This window comes from Augochlora pura, chromosome 7, assembly GCF_028453695.1.
Source record: "Augochlora pura isolate Apur16 chromosome 7, APUR_v2.2.1, whole genome shotgun sequence".
Classification (NCBI taxonomy): domain Eukaryota; kingdom Metazoa; phylum Arthropoda; class Insecta; order Hymenoptera; family Halictidae; genus Augochlora; species Augochlora pura.
The window spans coordinates 14,319,044-14,337,860 of NC_135778.1; the positions used below are offsets into that span (position 1 = coordinate 14,319,044).

An 18,817-nucleotide genomic window follows, 5' to 3' on the forward strand; every position below is an offset into this window, starting at 1 on the left:
ATATTTACTTTACCATTTACAATATTATACATATTGTACACATAATGATGTTACTATATTATATTATAAGAAGGGATCACATTTCTGCCATTGAAAGAAACACATTTATCCTAACTAAGGATAGCAACTAAGTTACTGTAATTATACTGTATATATTTGATTTTCTTTATATTTCGTTTAAGTATAACATTTATATAAAATATACAATGTAATAAAGAATATCAAAATACATATTCTTCTTAGCTAGTTAGCTGTGTTTGATGAGCATACTCGTCAGGAATAAATGACAACATATTGTGTTACGACAGGTATATGTACTTGCAAAAGATTCCTACTGAATATAAATTAATTTAACAAGTAAAAATTACTTGATAAAATAGTAATAGCAATTATAAAATAGCACTTAATAAAATAGCAATTTTCAATGATACTCTCAGAGTCGTTATTGAACTGCAAACGGTTAAAATTTCTCTCCAATGATAAATAATGAACTGGTAATCGATATTAGCAGAGGAAGCTAATCAAAATTGCTAGTTCGACTAGAGAGCTATTATACTCCTAAATTAACGTTACTGTGTGACAAAGCTTAAAGATCTCGTTATCAAATTGCATAACTCGAAAATCAACATGTGTTGACTTTCACAACTTTCGAGGTAAGTTAGAGTAGAGTTAGCCGTCTCTCCGAAACGGTATCCTATTACATGGTTTCTGAGTTACATAACTCGAATTACAGCACTTGGTAGCAATCCAGACTGAATTACAAAACACGTACAGTTATCGATGTCGAACCACATCACTCGCGAATAACTCAATTTCGAATTGCATGATTTAAGAGTTTCGTTGGCTGAACTATAACATCAGAGAGATTTCGACATTGTCACGTTTGTTACTAGCGTTTTCTTTTCACGCGACAAATGTTAAATTAATTTTGTAAAGATTGTTATTGAATATTATTGCTAGTCTTTATCATGTACATCGAGATAACAGTAGTATAATTTATATCTTCTTTACTGTGAGAAACAAGACTTTATAATAACATTATAATTTATTTCATCTGTATTATTAACATTTTTACATGTATTATATTTTTTACATTACGCTACATTACATTGGAAATCCATTTATTTGAAAATTTAGATATTTAAGGATTTGATGTACCTCCCATTGGAAAAAGTAGAAGTTAAATAAATTCTTTTCATTTTTATTATTTTTAAAAGATTCAAAATAATCCAACAGCGTCAGTAAATACTGTATTAAATTTTACCTACCTCACTAATGCCACAAATATAAAACTAAAAATATTTGAAATACGATTTTCACTGTTCGTCAAACTGTATGTAAAACAGAACATTTATTTATTTAGTTATTTATTCGTTTCTTTTAGTTATTTATTTGTTTATTTAGTTATATATTCGTTTATTTGGTTATATATTCGTTTATTTGGTTACATATTCGTCTATTTATTTCCGTATTTACTTATTTATAGATATATTAATTCGCTAAACTTTTTGTCCCCTGTACCGATTCTCACAAAAATGTCTGTACAAATGGAATTTGGTATTATAGAGTCATAAAAATGTAGCGCAGGATGTAATAGATCAAAAGAGAGACGCAGAGACTATGGTCGATCAGGCTTCGGTATATCTAGATAGATTTTCAAATTTTACATGCAAATATAGGTTGTGTAATCCGACGAGAGAGTTCTGTATGATGACAGTGGAGGTTTCCATTGCATCGCAGTCAAAGCAGCTTTGCCAATTTCCTCTCAAAGTTTCGGGGGGAAATCCCACGCGGATATATCGCGTGCTACCGCTGATAGAAATGTTGGTAGAAAATCTGGTCGGCATCGGTGAAAGATTTCTCGAGGCTTTTTAACAACGCGGTACTGTTTCGCGCGGCCAACAATTTCTGCTTACGGAAGGGTATTGCCGCCGAACGCATAACTGTTACGCTATCAAAGGAGATCGGCGCGCTGAGAATTTCCGGGTTCATAGTTAACCTACTGTGTGTGTACAACCGGTGATCCCCCACCCGTCTGGCGAATCTTTGGAATTGTTCGCGTGTCAAAAGCCATTGGTCTGGTCAACGTTGTTACGGGAATAATTCATGGTTTGTTCCGTCGTTGATTTTCGGATAGGTTTTTCAAAAATTTCCCCAAAAATTCTTCGTTTTTAAGCTTTCGCCTATGCCACGTATCGATTCACCGACACTTTTATGTCGTAACATTGAACGTTACGAAGAAAAAACACATTTCAATTACGTAAACTATATGAGACGAGTCACACAACTTTTAGATCTGAAATAATTCATAAATCCTGTGTTTTGTGAAAAATATGAATAAATATAGAAGTTTCATGGTTTCGAATGAGATAAGTGCACAATTTTCAATTTATTTGATGCGTGAAAAATTGTACGCGAGAAACTAATATAAGAGAAAAAAATATGAGGGAAAAATTTATATAAGAGAACAAAATTTGTCGATTACAAAAACCTTATTAATTTCCACTTAAGTACTTCAATGATAATGCAATGTTATAACGAAAATTGTAGAAATATATATAGTAATATCTACATTATATTTATCTTATGAATACCTGCCCAAATTACAAAATAGCGCTTTTAATAAATACTTGACGTTTAAAGCGTTTACATAGTATGTTAATTTAAGATATTTATTGTAAATATATATGCTTTGGTGCAAAATAAACGGTACCTAAGTCATTACAGGTACCTGTACGTACAGGGTGAATACTTTTCCAAATATGATTGAAGTCCATATTGCTATTCGCAATAAAACGTATAATAACAATAATATAATATATTCAAGCAGATTTGAAGAATGCACCAGTGCTATGTAAAATCAGGTTTCGCTCTATCCGTGATTCTTTCGACAGCGAATAAAGTACCGTTGCGCGAGTTTCATTTCGAATTCCTCTCGCGTTAAAAGTTACCGTTCACTAGCGCGAGCGCCATTTTTTCCCCGATTTTTCTAAATCGATTGTCCTTCGACGTGAACCGTTTGACACCGGTTCGATGCGTGGTCCCTTTTCCACCGTTCATATATGCGACAGATTAATAAATCGATTCGAGCCCGTGAAATGGAATCCGAAATCAGGTTTTCGGAAATGAACAGTCGACGAGTGAAAAAGCGAGAAATATCGTTCGGATCTGTGCCGTGTGACAAACCCGTTCCCATCGTTATCTAGGAGTCGCTCTTGCGAGAACGTGAAACATATTTCTGGTGACAATATTACCGTAAATGTGTGTCCAGTGGCACAGTTAAAATTCGATGGAAAAACACGTGTCTGTTAATAAAACGTTTACAAGCTCCATAGGGGGAGATGAAAAATCGATACGATACATGTAGAAGTATCGTCGTTTTAAACGTTCCGTGGGAATCGATGGTGTTTCGAAAGATTATTCAGCTGGTCATTTTCGAAATAGATATTAACGTGAACGAAATCGGAAACGTCGAAAGAATTTTTGTCGTTTATTTCCGAGATGGGTCGATGGATATAGTAGATGTGTTATTATTTCTGTAAACTAGCTAGATGAATGCTGTTAATTTATGATTATTTCTCAAAAAGAAAATTGTAGAAGAATTATGACTGTGCGCAGATAAATACCAAAATTATTCAATAATAAATAAATACCAAAATTATTCAATAATAAATAAATACCAAAATTATTTAATAATAAATAGATACCAAAATTATTCAATAATAGATAAATATTATTCAAATACTTTAAACGAAAACGAAAAAAATAGGCTTCTGATTGCTTTGTGAGTTACAGTAGGATTTCCTATAAGCATCAGATATGGCTGTACACGTTTCTCACTTGCAATTAGACGCAATATTCGCGCGCAGATGACATTTTCTATTAGCGTGAGACGCGTGGAATAACAAGATGGATGCTCCGCGTATGATTTGCGTGCGATGCATTTATTACTCGGTATATTAGCGTCTATTGGATAGAACACTCTATATAGAGGAGGCGAAATAACTTTCTGGAATGCATCCAAATTGACTTGCACTTTTGCTGTTGTTAAAGGAAAAAGATAATGAAGAAATTATCTTAACAATTTTAACAGAGAGGAGAAAAAGAATATTAAAGATGTACACAAAAAGCGAGGCAAAAGAAGTAAGAAAACATTTAGATTTTTTTAGGCTTTCGCGGCCATAATTTTCAAAATTAGAATTAAAATTCATGGCTTCCGGTTGGCAATCCGCTGACATTAGACGCGGCATCCAACCGGAAGCAATGAATTTTAATTGTAATTCTGAAAATATTGAATAATTAGGAAATGTACAGCTTCTCAGATTTAGCAAAGGAGATATCATTTTTATAGTAACTCTTATCAGCAATAATTCTTTGAACATTTTCGTATGCAAATATTGAAGGTTATGTCAAAGTTATGTCAAGGCGTCTAACCGTAATGCGTTTGCATCCCGACTGCTCCCGAATCAGACGATCGCTAGACGCCGACAATATGAAAACAGAATCGTCATTTTCCACTGCATCAGTATAAAAGCATCCATCACATAGGTCGCACGCGAATAGGAAATCCTGCCTTTGAAAACATAATGAAACTCGCTGCAAGCGCTCGCAGTCTAACCAAGTATCTTTACACGTTGATCGCATTAAGCACTTGCCCACACCCCGAGAACGTTTTTCCACGGCGAGGTTCATTCCCGACTATGCAAATCTTTCGAGTTCCAGTTTCGAAACTTACAAATTCCTAATCCCCGATCTCTATGACGCCCGGGCTCTCACTTTTCCTCGCGCGCGCACGCAAAAGCGGAACGCGTTCGTCTCCCGTGCACCTGTTACCGTTCACGGCCGTTGAAAACTTCAGCGTTCCACCTGTCATCGTTCTCACCGTGAACGTTAATTGGATTAAAGCGAAGAAAAAAGAAGGAACGAGAAGAAAAAGAAAATAACGGTGAAGGAAGGAACGAAAATAACGGTGAAGGAAGAGAAGGAAAGGGACGGCAAAGGAAGGGACGAAAATAACGGTGAAGGAAGGAACGAAAGGGACGAGTGTCGCAACGATCCGCGCGAACGCGAGAGAATGGAGAAAGTGGACGGAGTTGGTTGTCGCTCACCTTATCGCCATGCTCTTCGCCTTCAAGTGATGCCATCTCTGGTTCATCTCGTCCAGACGTCGTTGCAGCATAACGGCGTCATCCTGGCTGGCCAGAGAGCTCAACAGCTTTCGACCGGTGCCGTTCAGGGACGCGTAAACGTCCCGGTGTGTTTCGATTTCCGATTGGAGGTCCTGCAACAAGAAAACAAACACGTCCGTGAGACTACCGAAACCCTCGATGGAAAAATACCTGCCACACGTTCAGCTCGTCGCCTTCCCGAATTTCCCGAAGAAAATCCGTTTCGACCGGCTCCCCGAATCAATAAAATGTAATTTAATCCTTTCGTTACGGCGGCAGTCTTGGTTACACAATGGCCGGTGTGCAGCACGGAGGATCAGAGAAATAGGAATACGATAGTTTCTTCGGCAAATAGAACCGTGTAAGAACCTGAAATCGCGGGGGCTATTCGATGCCCGGCTCGGATTAGGATCCCTAAAGTCCCTCGGGACGTAGAAATATCCGAGTTCCCGAGATTCCGTGAATTCGACACGTAGTCGTAGGGAGAAGAGGGCCGATTCTTGCCCGATTCGATGTTCTTAGGTTTTTCCCTGATTAATAATAAATCACTGTAATTGGCTCAATGGTGAGCTGTAGCCCGTCTGTAATCTGGTCCGGATATTTTAACAGGTTTTCTTCCGGTAGTCGTATGGATACTCTCTCTTCCTCAGAATTTGTTCATTTTTCCAAGGACAGTAATAATTGTCAGGCTTTTATCATTACGAATTTACCGTATTTCTAAATACTCAACTTGTAATATATGTATTAGCTTCATTGAAGCTGAAAGTAAAATTTCAATGATCGTTTCATACAAACTGATACTTGCCGGTATTGTATACCTAACGAGGGGGAGGGGGTGAATCGACGATGCGAATAATTCACCAGTCAATTTTAACTAACAGAAAATATCGTCACAATTCTACTTTATTTAATACACATAGATCTCTTCATTCTTTGTTGTACAATTTATAAATAAAAGATTATTTTTACTTCATTTTAAAATTTTAATTTGTATAAATAGTATAATAAAACATGGGTTAGAAAGCTCCCCATAAATCGATGTAGTACCAGTTGTCAAAAATCTCATCAGTATAAAACGAATTTTAGCAATAACATAAAGCAATAAATACGAATACGCAATAAAATTGAGCAAACAGTAACACAAATTAAATGTCTTATCAGTTCTAATACAGGATCAAAATTAGTGTTCGAAATCTAGATTTATAACGACCGCGGGCCGACATTAGGGGCAAAAGGATTGATCGTTTATTGAATTTTTCACGTGGATGAAACATATTTTCCCGCGTAGAATTACAAGAATTTATGCATCGAACGTCCAGAATTTTCTCTATGGGAACATTCACGGCGTTTCGTCATCGCGATGACGTGAATTGCGGTGAACGCTTGGGCAGAAGTGATTTATGCTCAGTTCTCATGTAAATCGTTGGCAGGGGGCTGCCGCGTTGACGCGCGTCGCCCGCCGCCAATGAAAATAAATCGTGGCCGGCGCAACTGAATTAAGAAATATTCGCGAATATACGTTCGCGTTCCCTCCCGAGGCATTTTTCATTAACCGATATTCGAATATCGTAGTTTATGGCGGGTCCGCGGCGCCTTTTCAACAATCACACTTTCGAAATCAGAAGTTAATTAGTTATCGTAAGATCGCGGATTTTGTTAAACTGTGGCGGACGCAGCTGACGGAGAATACAAAAGGCGGGGCTTTATTAAAATTTTTGCTGGCTCTTTTATTTTCGAGCCAATTAAAACTTTAAGAGAGAAATTCATTTTCGTTGTTGTCAATCTATCTACAAAAATCTGTGCTTGCTAAAGCGCCAGTGGGGATGATTCTTGTTCATTCTAGCGCGTATTGTGAAACATGTGGAGAAGAAAGAATTTAAAAATGTCGATTATCAAAATTCCGATTATCAAAATACCGATTATCAAAACTCGTACGGTGTCAAGCAAGCTATGTAATAATCTTTATATTTTGCTTCACATGCTTGTTAATTATTTGCTTATTTTCTCGCTTAAAATTCCCTGCGTGCTGCATCTCGTTTTCGTTGCACTACTGAACTTACGTATAATATATCATGAATATGAAAAGGAAAAGAATTATGCCGACGTTAGACGAGAAATTAAGTTAAAAGGGCTCGGAATATGTTATGCAATTAATTTTTTATTGAGAACGATATTCGAGAAGATTTGAGAATAAATGAGGATACTGTAGGATACGAAATTATGACTGATGATGAATTTATTTCATTAATTCCTGATAAAAAGTATAATGATGACGATAGTAGAATTCTGTGCTGTTTTAAAAAGGAATAGATGCAATCTATAATATCTATCCTAGAAGTATATTTTAATATTAATAATTAATATTAATACTTGTCACATTTTTTCCAAATTTATCAGATAGTCTAAAATTATATCTATTATTAACTTTCGCATATAATAAATATAATATGTAGATGTACAATAAACGAGCATGTTATTATTTACTAAAGCATAGTAATCACAGTCATCGCGAAAATACATAAACTCTTATTAATAAGTAATTAGTAGTCTTCAATGCATTTGGTAATTTAATGAATAATCAAACAAAATTCAATCTTCCAGGAAAAGCCGAATGAAGAAGAGCTTCGTTTAAAGTGATTATCATTAATATTCCAACACTCTTTAAAAGAGAACACGTTTTTTAAAATAGAAACGGGCGAGTTGAATTTTTTTAGAGAGGTTAATGTTAACATAAAGTAATATAAAAAACCATATAATATTTATAAATTTATTTGTAAGTTAATTATCCTGTATACTATTTTGTAAAATTGTAGTAAATAATGGCATTATTTCATTTCCAAGCATTTTCGTTCTTGTATATACAATTTAAATCATTTTCACATTATACAATTTTTAGTATTAATACAAAATTCTTCTGCTATACTTTGTAATTTGAATCAGCACAGGGGGGGGGGGGGGGGGGATTAAAGTTTATCCGAATATTAATGGAAGAGTAGGCGCACGCGTACGTTGTAAAAGCAAGAAGTCACAAGTTTGTCGGCAAATTTTGCCGTGATATACGTGCTATAATTCAACAGCTCCTGTTCCCGACGCCAGAACATTAACTTGTATAATTCAAGGGAACACAGATTCAACCCAAGGTTCGCAATTGAATACGGGATCGGAGGAGGGATACTTCATATTTCCGGGGGGCGGCAGGTTTAATCCCAGACAGTGTCTGTCAGATTACCTGCGAGTTACGTCTGTTTCCTTCGATTCGCGGCAAGATTCGATTCCCGCGTCTGGGCACGCTTGGATCGGATCAAGCTGCGATTATACGGTAAACCATCTGCATTCGAACAGCCTTAATTCACGAGCGTTCTGTTATCATACGAATACAGTTTACTGCAAATATTTTTAAACCTTCGCGCTCGAACGGCGACTCTACGGCGCCATTAAAATTGTTATTACCCGTTCCAAAATTATTTTTATAGATATCGCGAAAGCTTAGATTTAAAAAATTGTTGAGAGCGTGACTGTTAAATGAGTCACGAGACTCAATTTTATATGCATAGAATGAATTTTGTTGTATAAAATGGAAATAGCCAGAGAAATTATTTCAGATTTGCAGCTGAAATGCCTTCGAGTGCAAAGAGCTAACCTCTTAGGCACGGCTCGATTTTGCGCAAATAAAGTTTCTCATAACTAAATTACTATCTTTTTTTCATAGTGTATTGTACATACACACTTTCACTTGAATCGTTTACTTTAACAATTAATAAGACAATTGAGCAAAGCACGAAACATTCACGAAAACCACTATAGTACCTCGACATAACCTAAGAGGTTCAAACTGGTTTCTACAATGTTTTTCGTAGATGCCTAATGGTCGCATAGTTACTCAGAAGTCCCCCGATACGTCGGTTGAAAAAAAAGGTCGGCGAAAAATAGAGAGGAAATATTGTGGCGTTGCACAACAGCGCAAGGAAGTTGCAACGCAAGCAACCCCGCATCCATCAAAATGCTTTTCGTCGGGGCGTTTGTCGAAAGTGCGAATCGGTGGCGTTTAATTGGAACGCCGGATGTCTGCGTCGCGGGCGATGAAGTTTGATGGCTGACGTTGGATTTATCGTCGGGCGAGTTTACACGTAACACCTACCGTCCGACGACTAGTGAATCTTTCACAGTTCTGGCGACAGAGTTTCGACTGGACCTGAAATCTGTGCCAAGTGACTGACGCGGGATGGCAGTCGGCAGGTGGTACTGCTTCCCGTTTTATTATCGAGAAGATTGCCGGATTCGCAGAACAAAACGAAATAACTAATACTTGCTGTTGATAATAATATTTCATCTGATTAAGAGATATATTAGAATATATGCGCAAATTACGCTATTTATTTATTTATATAATATTTTAATGTACGCGTCATTTTTTCATTCGACTTTCAGTTCTTTAACATCATTTAAATAAGCAATTAGATCGATTGCTATATTACATTGTACTTAATAGAAATCTTACCCCATACATACCTACTGATATAATAAATATAGTAACTATGGACTTTTATGTAATATAGAAATTGTCGCTATTAATTAGAAAGTGTACTGACTACATCGTCATTCATTTCCTTTTTTAAATAATTTAAGGAGCAGAGTACAATGCTGTAGTATGTTTAAGATCCTAATCTTTGTGATTCAATATTTTCCACGACTATATTTACAGTCTCTTTAAAATAGTTTCTATATTATTCTGATTTATTTTACTACACAAATTAAATAATGAGTAGAATTGTTTCTCTGTAATAACAAAGATTTTATTATTTTATAATAAAATATAACGACCTAAACTAATTACTAATCTAAGCTGTAATAAAGAAACAACATTCAATGTTATTATTCACACTTTTGTCTACTTTTGTCCATTGATTAGATTTACTCTGACGTCACGTGTGTATTCATTCGATTCTCATGGTATAATCGGCGTTCTGCTTTATCGACCTATTTACGCGCTAAATTCAATAAAACTAAGGATGCTTTCCTTACATACATATAAGTTTGCCGCCGCTAAATTCCGGTCCTACGTTTTATACAGTCCCCACATATAACGTCACAATTCGTCGCTATTACCGACGACGCCGTGAGACGCTCCAACACAGAATAAAAAAGGAAATCTAATTTTGTTCTAATATCTCTTATGTCTTATCGCTTCGATCGAAGATTATCGATTGGCAAACGACAAAAAAAAAAAAAACTGTGCTTCGCACGGTGCCTCGCTAGTTTCCCCCTCTAAATTCCACTCGATTTTCTTGTGCGCCACGGCCTTTCAATTTCGCGGGGAACAACGCTCGGAAAAATAATCATCGGGCCGGAGTCTTCCAATCGGGGGCGTTAGATCGCGCGATACCAATCGATTCCGTAGAGGATCGTGTGGACGGCCCGGTGTCGGGCGCGACGACGTCTTAAAAGCGCACTTTCGATGCAGATTAGATTTTCCAGGTTAATGAGCGCCTATAGGAGTGACCCCGGCGGATCGGCAAAGAAGGATCCGACGAAGGGAAAAATGGAAAGAAGAGTTTAGGAAAAATTCGACAGCTCGGATAGTACCGCAAAAAAGCAGGTCGAAGCGGTTTTTAGCGGCTGTGCTTCTTATCGCGCCGCAATTACGCAAATGCGCGTTATCAACGCTGGGTCTCGGACCCCATAATCGTATTTCTCTCACTCTCTCTCTCTCCACCTACCTGCCCACCCGACGTCCCTTTTTTCTTCGATTTATTTTGCGATTTTTTATCTTCTCGCGGTGATAAACTATCGTTGCGAGATGCGACGAGACGATTTCATACGGGGTTCGCTACAATCTTTTATTAGCGCGGAAAGTCGCTTCATCAGAAAATTCAGATTTTAATAAGAGTATCGTTCTCCAATTGTTTCGTCAAATTACTTTAGTTATTTTCATATCAATTATTTCTTTATTTTAAGAGAAGGTTCAGTAAAAATTTCCTTGTATTGGAAGCAATCTGTTATGTAGTATTACCTGCACTTTTATTATAACAAAGGACTTCCTTGGGACATAACTATTCTAGAGTACAGATTTCTACCCTTTATTACACATGTTGAATACACAAATGTTGAAACCATTTCCAAAGTTTCTAACGAATTATTCGTACAAAATGAAACTTTAAACCCTGGTACTAAGTAATGACTACGTCGAAACGTATTAAGGAAATCGCTTATACAATCACTTCTCGATCTTTATTACTGTCATCACAAAATTAATTCGGTAATCTGCATAATCCAAAACATCGGTAAATAATTTCGTTAATTTGTTGCGAAACCTAAATAGGCCCAATCACTCGCACAAACTGATGTAAAGTGTCTGACCTGCATAAAACGATAAATAATTGTCGGCGTCAACGCAACGTAAGAAATATAATTGTTCATCAGCTGAGAGCTCAGAGATAAATGTAGGAGCGATGAGAGGAAAAAAAAGAAGTGATAAAAGTCAGTGTATATTCATTCCTGGAGATCCGGTAAAATAAGGAAGCCGCTGTGTGACAAAGTGTTAAGGAGCTCGTCGGTCCCAGTGAATCTCTTCCTTGGCTGGTGTGTTCCATAGATCACGCGGGTTTGCCAGCTTTATACCCAAGGGAACGAGAGTCTGGGAGAAGAGCAGCCTGGCAGAATCGTTGTGAAATCTGGGTATATACCGACGGGTAATCGGCAATTCCTCATTAGAAATCCTCGACGGTATGCGCGTCACCGACTGCGACCGCCTAAGTGTCAGACATTGATTAAGCTCGGCACCGCCGATTAAATACGTCTCACGTGGAACAGCCGTGCGCTGTTCAAAAGACGAAACCAATTGAATTATGCCGACCATTCCCCCGGTTGGTCGTTCCTCTCTCGCCGTCTGCGAAAATTTACCTCTACGTCGCCGTTGCCGCCGCGCTGGCTGCCGGCAGCCGGCGGGAGATCGATTCGCGACCACTCGGCTGTATTAACCTTGGATTACTCTGGTCTCTGGGCGTCAGGTACCTAAGCAGTCTATGCCACGATTGTAAGAATTCAACCAGTCGAACTGGTCCAATAGTCCCGGTCGATTCGAACTTTGAATTCGAAGCACAATGCCGTCCAGAAGTATCCGGACACCTAACAAGTACAGGTGGGTAACGCGTTAAGGCCGTGGCATTGTGACGATTTCTCGAGTGAAATTAATGCGAGTAGAACGGTTTGCATACATTTAACGTCTGCTTTCATATACATTTATTGTTTTTATTTATATACATTTAACGTCTGCTTTCATATACATTTAATGTTTTTATTTATATACATTTAATGTTTTTATTTATATACATTTAACGTTTTTATTTATATACATTTAACGTTTTTATTTATATACATTTAACGTTTTTATTTATATAGATTTTACGTTTTCATTTATACAAATTCTACGTTTTCAATCATTGAAGTAGATCGCTTGAATTTTTTTAGAAGCTGAGAAACAGTGTGATTTTCGCTATATTTAATTATTCACAGTTCGCAACCAGGATAATCGACGCCGATGAAATTTTGAGCATGTATAGGTCGACAAAATGCATTATTTATATTTCGTTATATGTTCGGATACAAAATTTATTCTTGTAACGATTCTATATTTTTTTTATTAATTTAAGCAATTTCAATTTACGCGAAAGCTTCTGTATTCGTTATTCAACGAACGTTTCCTATAAGTATTTAAATAATTCAAGTTATTTAGTACGATACTTAACAAATTATTGTATATGAATGTTTTTACTATTCACTGTAGATGACAATGTTTATTAATGCTTGATGGTCTGAAATCACCTTTGACGTGATATTATAAGATAAGATGTCCGATAAGATTTAAGATATTGACTTCAAGAATGATTTTTTATTGTTCCTATATTTTATCCTAACACCTTTATCTAATTAATGAAAAGACTGTGCACTAAGATATCGTAAGTGCATATGCATATTGATTAAGTTCGTTTTACATTACGCTATAATGGCGTGGCATTATTAAATCGTGCTAGAGAGTCAAATTTCATATTATCTATACTCTATTATACAAGAGATTCATTTATGGCAATATAAGGTGGTCAGTAAGTGACGATACAACCGGGAGGTTGGTGATTCTACATGCAAAAATAAGTAAAAAATATAGCATCACATTTCTTCACACAAAAAACTTCAATGTCGAGAAAAATTAGTTCGAAAGATGATACTATTCAGTAGAAATCAATTGGCGCGTCTGGTTATGACACGCCAATTCCACTTAATGTCAGCCAGGAGAACTTGGCGCATCTTCAAACTCATTTCTCTAGATAACGCAGCCTCAAATGAGAATATATTATTCCTTTCTTCCGACTCAGTTCTGCATGCAGTATGTCTCTTCCTTTGATTGCACCATCACTTACCGACTACCCTATATATTTCAATTACTTGTTCACTCTAGCGCTACGAATAAAACAAATAAATCGAGAAAACCGTAATGCAATAACCGTTCATTTGATTCCAAAACTTTTGTTATTAGTAAACTGCGGATTTTCTATATTCAAGAACGAGTTGGTATAATTTAACCTTTTAGGCACGACACACCATTATAATGGCTTTCGCGGATGTCTCGCGCTTGACTCAATTGTATTATTAGATATTAAAATAAACGATTGAAGTGAGAGTATATATATACAATACATTAAGAACAGATTATATATAGTTATACCAAAAAATATATATATTTTAACCCTTTGCAATCGAAGCCATTTTAACTTTAAATTTGAAATAATTTTTCTGATGTAGAGTATTCCCATTCTAAGTAACGAAGTGCATTTTATATATAACAAATGAACTCTGGTGATTCATACTAAAACTTTCATTTTTAACAATTTATCAAAAATTAAACTTTGTTGCTATAAAAATGATTTTAGCAGGTGACAGAACAATTTTAGTGATGCCTCAGAGTCACCACTCGAGTGCAAAGGGTTAAGAAAAATGGTCATTTAGTTGCGAAAAATTTCATTCGGGCAAAATCCACCCGTGCCTAAGAAGTTAAATAACTAGATACCTAAAACGAAGATAAAGATACGTCCACGAACAGGTGCTTCCCAGCGGCGCGGTCTAGTTACCGCTGCGTCCCGTACGTAAATTTGACCGATCCGTATCATCGGCACCATCCGTAAATAATGATAAACGCGGGTCGTACCCGCGTTATAAGTGAATCCGATTGCACGAGCCGTGGAAAGATTCGAATGGAAAGTGGCAGCCGCGCGCGGCAGAGAGATACGACCGCGTAAGCGTACAATGGGAACGTCGCCTAGGTGGTTGGAAGAGTTCTAATTAACCGACAAAGTCGTTGGCTCGCGTTTCGGAACGCTCGGGCTCGTTACGTGCGCGCGATGATAAATGAAACGGGCGGGTATCATTCGCGGGTGGCGCGCCGCCCCGCGTTCGTTCCTTTGCCAATTACGTATACCATGTGTTCGGAATATTATCAGGAACCATAACGTCGGGCAATAAAGCAGTCTGCGACCCCAGGAGACGTAATATTACGTCCTTAACGCGGCACGGGTAAGGCAAGGCATCAAAACACGTAATATGTATGCGTCCCCTGCACCCCCTCCCTGGCCCCTTCTAACCCCTTTCTCGCTTCCTCCCCCCCTCCCCCGTTCAACCCGTGTCTCCTTTGCCGGCGGAGCGAAGCTGAACTTCGATTCGAGCGTAAGGATCCCGCAGCTCTAATTGAATCGGAACACGTTGCACACGAACGCCCGTGGAATTGATTTAATTACTGCCGCCCGCGTGATCCAACGAGAATAATTGAAGACGTCGCGAAATTGTTTAGGGTTTTCGCGTTCCATTGTTCGACGCGTTTAGCGCCGTTCTTAACATGTTAACGAGCTTATTGTCTTCTACAAACTATGGACTTTAGTGGCGTCGTTGTGTGGGTGACTGTGGGGTTACAAACGAGCACACGAATCTCTGGCTAAGTTTAAATTCTGTTTACAGTGACTGCCATTAATATTCGAACACGAATTAAAATTCGTAATAACTTTCTGTAAAATTGAAATAAGTTATTTGAATTCTTTTTTAAATGACAGAGCTACATGGTGAGAGAGATGATAGAGCTGGTATAATAGATCATGACTAAACTACTTTGTTACAATTTTAGTGTTACTTGGAATGAAGACATGAAAACTTTCGTTCTTTAACTTGATCTCTGAGCTTATAATTAAAACTTAAAAAAATCATTCTAGTAATTATCTAGTAGGCGGATCTCTTTATCATTGTTGAAGGGAGAGTGTTATTGCGTTTCAAAAGTTGTCTGAATATTAATAGGGTTTATTTTATGAGATCTTATGACATAGAATGGTCATACAGAAAAGTTGAAGTATATTATTGTATATGTATTAAAGTATATTATATTAGAGTGTATTAGATTATACTCTAGACGTATATTACATATATTATGCTCTAGACGTATATTAGATATATTATACACTAGACGTATATTAGAGTATATTATACTCTATTCGTGTAATTTTGTGTTGTTATTTCAGGTGAAAGATTCTAGATTTGGCTAGAAGTTGGAGGGTATGCTGGAGGGGGAATTTTAGGAATAGAAATGAAGACTAAGACTCAGTAGGAAGGTTCCCTCACTTTCACTCCTAAAAGCTTCCTCCCCCCTTACATACTTTCCCCATTTCTAGCTAAATCTAGCATCTTCCATTGCACTGCTGCTAGTGTCACACCTATAGAAATAGAATTTAAAAAATTATCGTGAAGGTAGTAACCTCCACTTTTTCTACCATAATTCGGACACAAGTTCGTACATGTTGCACGCAATGGTAACAGAATCGTTTACCTGTTCGAAGAGATGCAGCTCCGCCAGCAGGGTGTAGGAAATGTAGATATACCGTGCGTCTTCCGCTGTCCTTCGGGCACGTACCCCCCTCGAGGGATTCCCCTGTAGGGTGGCACGCCCCCCGGGCCAGGTGCCCCCCTTGCGGACACTTTCACGATAATCCACCGTAATTACGTAGCTGCGTGTTCCCTCATCACACCGCGGAGCCACGCGCGTCTTAAATGCTCCCTTTGTCTCGTCAATTGTTACCTGTTCACCTCCGACACTTTCACACTCGACGGATATCCGCGAACGGTTTCGCCAACGTCCACTCTCGTCACCGGTTCTCCGTCGTTTAACGTAACAACACGAGGCATCTTTTGTCTTGCCTGATTCTCGATTGCACTTCACAATTGACTTTATCTCTTTCTCGTCTCTATATGATCGCGGCTATGGACAAGACTCTGGACATCTGCTTAAACAATCAATTTTCTTCGATTGTTGAGACTATCGAAAAATTTCGTCCTTTCTGACTGACATAGAATGTAAAAGTCAAATTTTATAACCTTTCAGTGGAAACCCCTTCGGTGAAAGATTTGTTATTGTTATTGATATGAATCATGTAAAAATTATGACAGAAAAATTCTGTTCTTTCTGACTGACATAGAATGTAAAAGGCAAATTTGTCAACCCTTCAGTGCTGATTAAAATGGAGAAGTACTATAAACGAAATATCAATGTACCTTTTATATCATTTTTGTAGACTTATTATTGCATTCTTAGTATGCTAATGATATTCGGATTATATTATTTGTATCTGCGCTATATTATATTATATTATTTGTGTCACTTTTCACATATACTAAAAATTAAACGACCTGTTTCCTTAACTTTAAAAGCAGAATAACAAAGTAGGTAAACAATTCTATATCTTCCACATTCCAGCACAGCGAATATTTAAAGTTGAAAATTGGCTTTTCGTATAAAATTGATAAAAAAGGATAAACCATTCAATGAGTTAGAACATTTCGATAGACCTAACATATTTCTTTGATATAGCATCTTGCATAGATCCATGTTTTAGAGCATAGAGCTTCAGCCTTAATTATTGTTCACCGTTAATTATATCGCATATAGAAAAGGTTAAAGAAGGACGCGATTGGGTGACTCGAATTTCGAGGGAAATATGAAAATACGAGTCACGATTAACCGGCAAGTTGCTTTTTAACTGCGCTAATGAGTACCAAAATATACCTACGCGAATTTCAGCACAAGTTAATTGTTTATGACCGACAGCGACATGGGTATAGAAAAACATAGGGAAACTCGATAGAGAAAGCTATTTAGCCAAAAATTCAAAACTATGCAACAGCTCGTGAGAAAAATTATTAATTCTAATATTTCTCTCCACTGTTTTTTTAAAATGCAAAACAGTCGAGAATTTGTGTGCTTCGGTGCCGGAGCCGCGGGCGAAGGTCCTCGCGATAACGCGGCAGTGCAAACAATGTAAATTCACGCGGTTAATGAACCGCAGAGTTAGGTTTAGTAAATTTACCCAGTGGTGTCGCTCTTTGATGAAATTTCTTATTGCAACGGGGAGTCCGTCGATGTGTCTTACACCTTTCTCAAGTATGTTGGCTTTGCAGCGGATAGAGCGTAGAACACTGTTTGAGTTGGATCTTCCTCGCCTTTCTGTTTAGTTAGCGAGCTGTTTTAATCTCGAACGCGGCTGGGCGAGGTCCATATGAATTTATCAAAAGTTCTCGGCGACTATAATACTTCAAAGTTCTGAATAGCTTCGGGAACTATTCTGTCACTTCGGGTTCGAGAAGTTTCCGCTTCGCCGTAGTTTAAATTCAGGAAAGAAACAACGAACCTATACATGTTGTTATATCGTGATAACCAGGCGGCGGAGTTTATGCACTTCGGAAAAATATACGTTAGTGTCACTTGTAAGACATGGAATAAATTAACCGTAGAAATTGGCAAGTCTGAGGTGTTCTCTTAACACTTTGCACTCGAGTGGCGACTCTGAGGCGCCACTAAAAATTGCTTATTATTTCCCAAAATGATTTTAATAACATCGGAGTCGTTTATATTTAGAGATTGTTAAAATAACAAATATTGTCCTTGCTAGTAAACTCAATTTCATATGCACAATTCGCAGTAAGTTATATAAAGTAGGAAACACTGGAGATCAAAAAATATGTTTAAAATATAATGAAAATAGCTTCGAGTGTAAAGGGTTAAACATGATTACTGTGTCAGTAATGGTATTCTGTATAATTTTGTTGAGACAAGTAAAAATCACCCGCGCAACAACAATTTGCGTATCATCGAAAATTACATGCAAATTAAGGTATTTAACGGAAACGAATCTATTAAAAGGCCTGTCGAAAGCCCGAACATGTGTTCAACCATTTCTTACTGTGTATTTATTCGGAATTAGCAATTTCATCGACAACAGTTCGAACTTACGGGCCGTGTTCGAACAGTTCACGTGAAAAACCGATTAGCCCGTAGAAATTCCTATCGACAGAACTATATCAGTCCCATTGTTGCGGCAAATCCAATTCCAGGAAGAGAAATTATCCCCTTATCCACAAAGGGGTTGAGCAAACTGCGGCCAGAATGGTGGACACCCTTTATCTTGTTAGGAAATCAATGACGCGTGTCCGGTTCCTTCCCCGGGAAGCAGGATAAAATGTCTCGGGGGGATGAAACGGCGCATTCCATCGGATTAGAAGCAGCGCCATCGTCCAGGCTCTGATTGAAACTAGAGAGGGGCGGGTGTGAGTGGGGTGTGGGTGGG

General features: G+C 37.5%; 1 protein-coding gene across 6 annotated transcripts in view; it reads right to left on the reverse strand.

Annotated features, from left to right (window-relative positions):
- LOC144473563 (dystrophin, isoforms A/C/F/G/H) overlaps nucleotides 1–18,817 on the reverse strand; it is an 856,126-nt gene that overhangs the window by 147,185 nt on the left and 690,124 nt on the right. For all 6 annotated transcript variants that reach the window (XM_078187528.1, XM_078187532.1, XM_078187527.1 and 3 more), the window contains one exon: nucleotides 5,109–5,281. In XM_078187528.1, the coding sequence (XP_078043654.1) occupies nucleotides 5,109–5,281 (173 nt within the window). The remainder of the gene's footprint in view (nucleotides 1–5,108; nucleotides 5,282–18,817) is intronic.